At 39.7% G+C, this 11,709-nt stretch overlaps 1 protein-coding gene across 1 annotated transcript in view; it reads right to left on the bottom strand.

Moving 5' to 3' along the window:
- Window positions 1–2,513: 2,513 nt before the first annotated feature.
- Window positions 2,514–11,709, bottom strand: part of C6 (complement C6) — a 55,516-nt gene continuing 46,320 nt past the window's right edge. Inside the window, exons 17-18 of the mRNA XM_011370679.1 lie at window positions 8,560–8,801; window positions 2,514–3,368 (exon numbers count right to left, since the gene is read on the bottom strand). Of these exons, the coding sequence (XP_011368981.1) occupies window positions 3,187–3,368; window positions 8,560–8,801 (424 nt within the window). The 3' untranslated portion in view covers window positions 2,514–3,186. The remainder of the gene's footprint in view (window positions 3,369–8,559; window positions 8,802–11,709) is intronic.

Raw genomic sequence — 11,709 nt, 5'->3', positions numbered from 1 at the left:
TTTCATAAGACAATGCGAATCTGGGAAGACAGACACGCACAGAAGGAAGAAGATGAAGAAAGCCATGTGGCGATGGAAGCAGAGACTGGAGCGAGGCAGCTATAAGCCAGGAAAGGCAAGGATTTCTGACAAACACCAAAGGCCAGAAAAGGCAAGGAAGAATTCTATCCTACTGGTGTCAGGAAGAACAGGGCCTTTCTGATACGCTGATTTCAAATATATAGCTTCTAGAAGTGAAATGATAAATTTCCATTATTTTAGGCCACCCAGTTTGTGGTACTTTGTTGTGGCAGTTCTGGCAGACTGATACAGCTTTCACAGTGTTCTACGCAATTTCATTTTCCTCTTGCCTCAAATAAGTCTGGGACAGATCATATAGATTTCTGGTAAGTTTCTGTTTATAAAAGTTGGTCCAGTTTAAGTCTCCACTTTCATATCTAATTTGCACCTGACCTCCTTCCCACTTCCAGTGTCAGCCAGGCTTGCGGGTCAGAGGACTGGGGTAGGGAGGGGACGACGATTGCTCTTGCATGTTTCCAAGCCCTCCAGCATCATGAAAGTGATGAGGAAGGGCATGTCTCATTCTAGGACACCTCCCTCCCATCCATCTGCTGAGACTGGTTCTCTGATGTCAGAAACAAGGAAGTAGACTGGGAGAGATGGTAGTAGGTGTTGTTTGATGTTACAGTCAGTAATGAGACATCACCTCTGGACTTGTGCTAATTAAATCTTGTTCTATGTTATTGTTAGTCCTTGTGTTTTCTTGAGTTGGCGTTTTACTTTACTCCAACTTGCTTTTTTCCCCAGAACTTTCTGTGAGAGAGGCAGCCGTGTCTCCTTTTGTTGTTTTCTGTAGATTCGTGTCCAAGATTCAGGATGGCCTCAGAGTGCCTGCCTTTCCTCTTCTCTGTGCTCCTCCCCACAGAGCCAGGAGAATCACCAGAGTTCCATGTTCCTTCCCTATGCCTTGTGACTCAGACAGAGAAAGGGCTGCATCTCTCTCCCTTCTAGTCCTGCCACACAACTCCCTTCTCACTGCCGAAATCGTGCTGACCACCCTTGAAAGCATCCTGCCCTTAGCACTCTCTAAGCAGGAAGTGGTCTCATGTTGATGTAAGGGAGACTCCCTGGATGGATCCACACCTCTCAGGAACTACTCCAGGACGCTGCTCACTAGTGGCAGCTCTAAGAGTCCACAGCCTCCAGCCAGTGAGGGCAGCACTATATATCCTTACTGTAGGTGCCCCCGCATCCTACAGATGATTCTCTCAAGGCTCCAGTGGCTACTTTCGGCATTTTCTGCCTCCTCACCAAGGGGACGAAAAGGACTTAGAGGAGGACTGGGACTCTCACTATGAACATTACATTCATGTGGCTGCAGATTCTCATGGCTCCCCACTCCTCCCCTAGTCTGGCCCTCTCGCCTGGAAAATGTGGGGCTGGCATGAGAGGTAGGTAGAGTAGAGCCAATTCAGTCCTGAGGAAAGTTTCTTGGCTCAATTGTTGGTGGCTTTCATTAGGATATGGAAGTATTTAATGTCTCTTTGCCTTCAGTTTGGGATCTTGGAAGTGCTGAAAGCATGATGCTTCCAAGAGTGGCCTGTGCCCTCTGGTAGTGAGAAGGGAGTGGGGTGGCATGGCTGGGAAAAAGATGAGTTACTGACTCCTGGGAAAAGAAAAATTCCCACTCAATTGCCATTATACTAGGAAATATGTTTTCTGCTTCTGGGTTTTTTCCTTTCTCACTCTCTTTTGATAATGCAAGATGTTTTAGATTTTGCCAACATCCTATGATTGAGGAGATGGAGGAGGGGCTGCATTTAATGAATAAGGTCTAGAGAGGGTGCTGCCAGGAGGCTGTGGCTCATAGCCTCTTCCACTGTGGGAGGATCCCAGTGAGTTATAGAAGTGGGAAATCTGCGTCTACTCGCCTGCTTGGAGATTGTCTGGTTAAGGTTTTGAGAATGATGACTAAATCAGGATTCGCTGTATGATGACTCCATTTCTAAACTAAGTGTTCTCAAAATGTGATCTCCTGATGACCGTAAGCTGTACTACCTGGAAAGTTGTTCAAAATCTAGATTCTCAGCCACCCCCACCCAGACCTACTGAAGCATAAATCAGGGGTAGTTCACAGGCACTGCATTCAGCAGCACTCCAGGTGATGCTGACGCACACTAATGTTTGAGGACCACTGTTCCAAAGACGCTTCTCTTCCCCAATTCAAAGTGACACTTGTGCCTCTCTAAGAAGTGTCTACTTGGTAGGGTCTATTACGAAAGATGTGATTTACCTTAAAAATTATTCCTTCAAAATTCTCTGACAATTTTCCAACACACACACACACACACACACACACACACACACACACACACACACCAGCTTAAAAACTTTGTGGTGCACTTTAGCTGAGGTAAAGAGAATCCCTTTTCTCCTTCCTGAGAGACTGGAACTTCAGAAGTTTACGAGCTGCTTTGAACAGGCAGTTTTCATTTGGGTCCAACCATCCTTGCTGTGATGCTTATTACTATGGACTGTTTCCTAGCTTCAGATGAGGCTTATGGATGGAGTTCACCCTTCTCTGCATTATTCTCTCCACAGCAATTATCACCATCGAACATACTATATATTTTATGTGCTTGTTTATTTATTTATTTTTGTATGTCTTCCTCCACACAAATGCGAGATCCTTGAAGGCCAGGGATTTTGTCTGCTTCACTCACTGCTGACTTGCCAGCACCTTAAACAGGTCTTGGCACATTGCAGGCATTCAAAATTATTTGTCAAATGAATGCACGAAGGTTGGGTTTCAAGAATGTGTTTTACGAGTTGTTGTAGATCTCTATGTTTATTGATTCATTGAAGAGAATTATAGTGTTTGTTCTTATTTCTACTTGTGAGAACGCTTAGTACCGGGGGCTTCATAAGGTCCTCAGAAATCCCATCATTTTAGTGCAACATGAACAGAAGAATTTATTAGATTCAAAAAAAAGTATTACCTAAGGATATGCTACAGGGTGTTGTGGGCTGGAACAAGATAGGGGAGTCTAAGAGAGGAGAGGCAGAGGAGAAGAATGATATGAAACTAACACTAAAGAATTTGCCAGTAACTTCTGGGCATGCCAGTCTGTTTGTACTTTTGTAGGGATTATTTTTGGACAGTAAATCTGTTTATCAGTAATTGTGTTAAGCCAAACACCTGCCAGGATGCAGTATTTCCATTTTCCTCTTGGCGCATCTTATAGTTCCCACTTCACAGATGTTCACCGTCTTCTTACTCATCGACGATCCCATTCTGATGCAGTAGAGTTGACTTCCGCCTTTGGAGCACTGGGAGGGCAACAGGCAGACACATTTGGAAGTGGAGGCTGCCATGAGAGCAAGAGCGAGAGCGAGAGTGAGGGAGAGAGAGAGAGAATGTGACTCCCCACAGTACCTTAGGGTTTAATATTACCCAGCTTGTCTCCGGAGTGGTAAGCGCCTCGGTGGCAATAAATGAGAAAGGTGAAACAAAGGCATTGACCCAAAATATGAAAGCAGACTACAGAGTAAGCCAATAAGATTCAGCGGTCGGGTTATCTCTAACATCTTACTCTCACTCACTGCCCACGGCCAATCAGTTCCACCTGGTCAATCCATTTCCCAATGTCTTCAGTATGTTCTTTCTGTTCTTTTCTCATTGGCATTGCCTAAGTACATTTATCTTTCTCATTTATTGATCATGTATTACAAAACCCACGAAATATGCCAAGCACTTTACATGCCTTATTTCATTTAACCTTCACAGCAGATGTATGAAATATATGTCCGTATACCAATTCTACAGTTGAGGAAGCAGAGCTCAGAGATATTAAGTGATTTGCCCCACAAGTAAGTAATGGTCACACAATTAGTATGTGGTCGATACAGGTTTAAAATCACACATGACTCGTAGGCCTGAACTCTTTTACCTAACTTTATACTACATTTGTTGATTTCTTTCTAGAATATTCCTGGGTTATGCTTGGGAAACTGTATTTTTAATAAGTAACTAAATTGAGTAATTCTTCTTATGAGGCCTGGTTTCAGAACCACCCAACCACTTTATAATTCATATAAATCTTTTATTCATGAAATAATTTCATGAAATAGAATTAGGAGTAAAGTTACCCAAACTAAGTATGTTAAATTAGTTTTGAGTAAAGGAATACAAGCTTATTTATACACATGCATGTTTTAATCAGAGTTCAAGGTCACCTACAGTTTAACCTCCACATCCCTTTGCAACATCGTCTTTTCTGGCTTTCTCCATTCTGGGTGAAGTAACCCCCTCTCTGTTTCCCAAACAAGACCCCAATGGTGTTTCAGTTTTCGTCCTTTAGCCCATAACATCCCCGCTCCCTTTTTGTTTGCCAGACTAATGTTCTCTTTCCTACTTTTCCCCACATGTCCAGTTTCTACAAGTCTTACCTTCTCCATGAAGCATTTCATAGCCACTTAGCCCCTCGCCAATCTTTTATTTAACTAAACTTTAATAGTGTAAACTTGTCTGTACTATATCTGACATTTTTATACTTTCCTGTTAGCTTTTCCTATTGTTTTTCTCCTAAGACACCTATAAGGACTTTGAGAGCAGAAACTATGGCTCATCCATCTGTCTATCCCACTCAGCTCTTACCAAGGTGCTCAATTAATTCTGCTTCATTAATTGGTTTTAAATTCTGAATTTGGGGTGCAGATATAAGTATTCAAAAAGAAATGTATTTGATGGATCTGGGATAATTCACGTTGCCAAAATATCTGAGCCAGTCTGAAAATCAGCAGTGATTACAGCTTCATTTAGGCAGATATCAGTACTTTCCCATGTGTCTCAACCAATGGGAGAAAATATAGCAGGGAAGTGGGCAAATCCTCATACTCATAGGCTTTCTGTCTTTGGTAGGAAACAGTTCATGAAAAAGCATGTGTTTCCCTTCTACGCCCTCTGTTAACCAGCTGGAGAAGATACTATTTGTGGAAAGTCTTCTCCATTATTGGAAAGAACAGGGTATGGTGAGGTGCAGGAGACTGTTCCACCTCTGGAGAGGTCAGTTTCCTAGGCTTCCAGAAAGGCCATAGTCACCACTCTTTTAGTATGGTTATGGCTTAAATGCTCTTAGCAGGGTTATTTTCAGACTACTGACACCAAAGAACTTTCCCACCTCCTCCACGAATACATCCCCCAACACTCAGTTCCCACACTCTCAATCTTATGAAATACTTCCAGGCCAGAAGATATTTATCTCTCTTATGGCTCTTATTACACACAACCTTGCATTAAAGTTATTCATGTAAGTATTATGTAGTTACTTCTCCAATTACCGTGACCGATTTAAGTGTACAAAGGCCCTTTATCTTCAGACCTCTCGTCATACCTTGTATAGTGACTTCCATATATTGGGTACCAAATAAATGTTTGCTGAAAAAAAATCTTCCCTTCCTGTTGATCGATGGTGAACATTTTTGAAATTCAGACAAAACACATAATATTCATAAAAATAGGCTCATTTCACAACCATTTGTGTTCTAACTTTTGAAAAGTGAACTTGATGTTATTTTGAAGTTTGATTTTAAACTTTTTCTTATTTTAGAAAGAGAAGGAAATCAGTAGCAAAGCACACAATATAATCAAGAACACAATTTAATCAAGGTGACATTCAATTCGATTCAAGATTAATAATATCCTAATTTGTCATGAGTGAGTTGGGTATAAAACACAATTTCAGCTTACTCTTTCTTCATAATTGCTGTGGCGTGTACATCGACGCTGTTCTCCAGTGCTACTTGAACTGAATTCTCTGTGAAATTGACTTTTGCTCATCAATTAAAGAAGGCTGCCAGAGGCAGACCATATCTATGGGGGAGAAAATGCTTTCCGTTTTCTGATTGTGTGCAAGATCAAAGAATATTTTAAATGATGTAGATCTCTTATTAAGAAATATTCATGTTTTAGTGTGATTACCCCAAGACATTCTGCTAATTTGAGTGATATTGATTAAGTATTCAAACTTTTTAGTGTTTTTTTTTTTAGACAAACTTAGACTCCTAGAGATCATGGGACTTAGATATACTTACAACAAAGAACTAATAGTAAAAGATTTTTGTGAAATTGTAAGCCGCAGATTATTTATTACTCGGACAGATTTGAAAAGAAAAATTTGTGGAAAAACAGTGAAAAAATATTTCTTTGCAACAGAAGAGTTCCATGAAGACCTTTTTCTTTATGATAAATGAGAAATGGAACTTAACACTAAACACATCCCAAAATGCCTGAGTTACCGATTGTAGTACAGACAGAGACCATTTTTATTTGATCCGCTGTCCAAATTCCTTTTATTTTCTGCATGTATTTTTTGATAATAATTTTCTTACACTACAATTTTCAAAGAAAGGGTTTATATTTTAGATAAAAAATAATGTTATATAATGCTGTCAGCTTTTTTCTACTACAAATTATTGTTTCTGAGAAAGATGTCAGTTGGATAATGGTGTTGATCGGGCAAAGAATGAATAATAGCGTTTATCTATAAGTTGATTTAATAGGATTAGAATTGGGCAATGTACCTATGAGGCCTGGTTTGCTGTCTCCTCCAGTTCAAATATGGCTTGTTTAAATATGGCTTGAAGGTTGGAAGCCCCCGACATTGAGGTCCTGAGTTGCCACCCTCATATGGTCTGCTGACCATGGCTTCTGTGTATATCCTCTGTCATGAGTTCAATCCTGCCACCTTTAAGGAAGCTGGATCTTGATAATTAGCTTTAAGTGGATCAGGAAGAAACTTTATCTGAGTAATAAAGCTTCTCCCCTTTTACAGGACTGAGTTGAAGAACACTGGGCTGGAAAGTGAAAGAGGATGAACGAGAACGATAAAAGTTTTTTGTCTTTTTTTTTTTTTTTAAAGTAAGATAGTTTTAGCAAAAGTTAGAGGTAATGATTCAACAAGTTTCTGTTGCATACTTTATGCCTCAGTTTAAGATAAACACAAGGGAAATCTAGTTGCCTATTTGGGTTCTGTTAAATCTTAATCTTCAACCCATATTTATGTATTATATGAAGCCTAGGTAGGCTATTTTGGGATCAAACTTCATCTTAGAGCAAATGTACTGCTCTGAAGTTTCTGCTTCCAAGCCATCCACAAACAAGATGGCAACAGCCAATACAATTACAAAAAATAGAAATGTAATGCCATTTCTTAAGTATCAAGTTGGCAAAGATATAAAGGAGTGATAACTCCAAGGTTTGGTGAGGGTGTGGGAGGGACGTCTTTATCATACATTGTAGATAGGAATGTCATATGGTAAAACATTTCTGGAAAGCAAGTTGATACAACAGATTTTATAATTTCAAATAATATTTAACTAGAAATTTCTAAAGTATGTCCTAAGGTATATTTTCTAAGGTATATCCTAAGGAAATAATCTTACATTATAGATTTATTTGTGATAGATTTGTCTATGTAATAGCAAAATTGTGGGAAAAATTTAAATGTCTAACAGAAAATTGGTTAAATAAATCACAAAATAGCCATATAGGCTTTTGCAGATATTGAAAATTATGTGACAGAATAATATATAGTGACATGGAAATAGTTTCATGATATAAGTGAAAAGCAGCAATATGTAAAATAGGATGTAGAGTATGATCTTATTTTTCTTAAATTTGGAATATAATCAGGGCTACTCCTGAGGTATGTATGACCCTGAAAATTTTTTTATGGAATACTTCTCTATGCAAACAATTAAAGTCACTCCAAATTAGAGTGTCAGTGCACCATACTAGCAGTTCAATCCCAAACAATCTCAGGAGAGACTACCTTGCTGTCAGGCGGCTTATCATGCTGCTCCCTGGGAATGAAAGTCTACCTCTGAGCCAGGGATGACTCTGTAGATGGAATCCCAGAGCTCCTTAGAGCATCTACTTGATCCCAGGCATGGGAGAGGAGAGAAGCAGTAGAGGGTCAGGGAGAACCACTGTTTGAGTCCATGAAAGACCCTGTCTGGGTTCAGGGTGTCCTCCCTGAATAATACTGCCAGCCTTGGCTAGTCCCAGGCACTGAAATAGGATGTAAAATATTTTTAGGAAGATGCTTCCAGCTATTGGTGCCCATGAGGGACTCAGTCTAGACCCAGGGCATGCTACTTATGCTGGTCCCAGCCTGTTCCAAATGCCAGAAGAAAACTTTAACAATTTTGATGCATGTCCTCCGAAGCGGGAGTGAGAAAGAGTGCCTGAAGCATGAGATGAGGATGGGTACTCTTCTTACTGTGATCTAAAGGTGGTAATGATTATATAGCCATGAAAAAAAGATTAGAAAGATTTATACCAAAATTGTTAACATAGTTATTTCTAATCATAGGTGGGTTATGTTTTTCTTTTCTGTTTAAATAATTTTATAATGTTTTTACAATAAACTAAAATTATTTTTGATTAAGAAAAGGTTGATTTTAAAAGAGAGCGTATGAATGCAAAGAAGAGGAAGTTTCGCTGGGATGAAGGTTAAGCGAGAGCACTTCTAGTATGTGGTTATCACTGGCGCTTACCTGAACATTTTTCCCAGTCGTAGCAGGTGTCATAGCCGCAGGATTCTCTCTTTGTGCTATTGGATGAAAGTTTTGTCCTTTCAAGACCCCATTCTAACTGTGGACCATCTTGGCAGGAACCAATATGCAGAAAATGGAGTTGCTGATTATTTAAACACTTCTTTGCCAAAAATTTACAAGCAGATGAAGTAAAGTAATGGCTGGAGTCTGAATCAAACACACAGAGATCTTCTGAATTAGGGCTGCCCAAGAGAGAAAAGCAAGTATTTATATATGAAGACCAGAAAAAAAAAAATAAATAAAAGAGATAGCATCTAGCCAACTTAGTATGTTAACTTACTTCCCAGTCTTCGTCACCTTGCTACCCCTCTCCTCAGATTTCTTTTTTTTTCTCAGTTCCTCATTTTGTCTTGCATGCTCTGAGATTCCTCATTCTAAAATTTCATCCTAGTCTTGGTATTACTCTCAATCGCCTTTGAATTAAAATCTACATTCTTAAACTCTGGTAATGAAGACCTTTCATATTTTGACTCCAACAAACTTGCCTTTCTAGAACTATTTTCTCATCCTCCTTAATCTCTCTTTATCACCTGACAATTGTACTGATCATTTTCTAAATTGGTAAGATTATTCTTCCTTTGCTGCCATCCCATGCTCTGCTCAATCAGCATTGCATTGTCTCTCCGATCTGCCTCTCTGTGTCTAGCTCAATTACTGCCTACGTTTTAAAACTAACCTCAATCAACCTAGCCCATGGTAGTCTGTACCTCTTCTGAACTCAGTAACATTCATTAATTGCAACCCTGGAATCATATATCATTATAGCTTTGCATGTGTGTTTGTTTTATGATTAACATTCACTTTTAAGTTATACTTGGGTAACTTGCTTAATCTCTCTAGGTAGATGATGGATCCTACTACCAAGAAAGAACCAGCGGCCACAGCCCTTGTCTTGCTGAGAGGATAAGAACTCCTTGATTACTCCAAATTTGAGTCTCTTCTCTGATGTCAATTTTAGAGTTAATAATCAGTGCACCAGTGTTTAAAGAACTAGAAACCATCGATGAGAAAAAAAGGCCACTCACTAAGTTTGGAGAACTTAGGCTGTGGGGTCAGCCACTCCCACAAACACCTCAATGCCATATACAAGAGAACTGAGGACTGTAGAAAGAGGCTAGAGAGTCAGGGAAGAGCTGAAATTTAGATGATTTTGGAAGGCTGTCTATTTTCATGGTTTAGTATTGCAAACATAAGGAAAAGTTTTCCCTGCATTAAGCGGACAACATGAATGTTGTAAGTACTCCAGCAGGCCGTCTGCTGGGTGAGGGGAGTCCAGCAGCAAGAAGCTGTGTGGTGGACAGCTTGTGGTGGATACTGAGGAGAGCAGAGAGAGCCACTTTTGGGCTGTTTTATGTCAGTAGAATTATACAGCCAAAGGCCCTGTAGGGTTTACATGAGTGAATGAATGAGTCCTTACAAGCATTTGTTCATCTTAAGCACAGAGGGACATGGGAGCTATTCGCTGTTAAAAGGAAAGTATAGCAACTGGGCACAGCCTGCTGGCCCCTCACCCCAGTGTTCATTCCCTCTTCTCCTCAGTACTCTACTGTTACTCACACATGCCTTTACAGCCAGCCAAAGAACTGCATTTCACAGCCTCTCTTGCAGGGATGTGTGGCCATGTGAATATGAGAAGGTTAAGGAGATGGAAGCAAATGATGGGCCTTCAGGATTTCTCTTTAAAAAGAGAGACTGTGTTTGTTTTTGGTCTCCCTTCCTTCCTGTTGCAGCAGAGCAATCTTAGACCATGAAATAACTTTAAGGATAGCAAAACAGAGAGCAAGAAGCAGCCTCAGTGTTACATGAACTGAGATTCACCACACCAGCCCTAGCTTGCCTATCTCTGTATTTATTTTGTGAGACAGAGAAAGAAAAATTTTATCTTAAGCTAATGCTATTTTGGATTAAATTCCACTGAAAGTAGTCCTTAAATGAATAAGCGCTCTTGATACTCCTAGGCTTGTTCATGTAAATAAAGGGCAGTTGTAACAACAAAGAAGAGATAGCTAACTAGTCATGGCAGTCACATGAGGATATATCATCTTTCTCCTTCAATCTCTCTGCCCCTACATGAAAGAACAAACTGACAAAACTATGTGTGTATGAAGTCTATACTCACACCACTTTCTCTACTCCAAGCTTTTGGGGTCACAGCCTTATCCTTAAGAGAGAGGTAAGTTTTGAGAGAATTGAGTCTGAAGTTTTAAAATAGACAGAAACAAGTCTTTATCATCAAAATGAGACTGTTTTAATAAACAAGAGCCATGCAAACTTAGGGAACTGGGCTGAGAGATAATTAGAAAACTTACAACCAGTGGGGAAGGAGGAATTCAACCGAGCACAAAGAGTATCAGCTATGTGAAAAAATTAATACGTTTCATGTTTGTGCTCCAAGAAGCGCAGCTTCTTTATCAAGCTGGTTACACTAGACTGATTTCCCCAATTTCTACACACGGTCCATAGAGTGCCTCTCACCTACAGTCTTCTTCCGGAGACATGCAAATGCATTCAGATCCCAATTGTTTTTGTCCTAGTTGACAATGGCCCTTTAAGTTTTTCAGAATCTCTGAAAGAAAAGAAAAAGGAGTAAAGGACAGTGTACAATATAGATTCTAAGCAATGAATCTCAACCTAGGAGAAAAGGCAATGGTGAAAGGTTTTCATTTACCTCCTGAAGTTAGAGCATTCATTTTGGCTTTTGAAAATAAGTTGACATGAAATATTCCATCTGAAATGTCCCTTCTAGCTCTCATGAGGTGTCATTTTTTTCTACCTAAAATTGCTGTCAAGTTCAGATAACTGCAGAAAATGGAATTTGTGAAATTTCCGTTCATTTGTTTTTTAAATATTTATTGAGCAACTATAGTATCCCCAGCATTGCATTACGTTTTGGTGAAAGCGGATTGAGCAAAAATTGACCCAGATTCTATGCTCACAGAGCTTATAGTCTTGTGGAGGCAGCCAGACATTAATCAAACACACACACTAATGCAAATAGAATTACTGCTCTTATTAGTGCTATTAAAGGGAAAGCATATAATCAAGAAAATTTATGTAGCCAGAATGGCTGGGAACGGTAAAATGAGAAGA

The sequence above is a fragment of the Pteropus vampyrus genome, unplaced genomic scaffold (genome assembly GCF_000151845.1).
Source record: "Pteropus vampyrus isolate Shadow unplaced genomic scaffold, Pvam_2.0 Scaffold172, whole genome shotgun sequence".
In the NCBI taxonomy this organism is placed as follows: Eukaryota; Metazoa; Chordata; class Mammalia; order Chiroptera; family Pteropodidae; genus Pteropus; species Pteropus vampyrus.
Note: the sequence above shows the minus strand (reverse complement) of the source record. Positions and strands in the feature narration are given on the sequence as shown.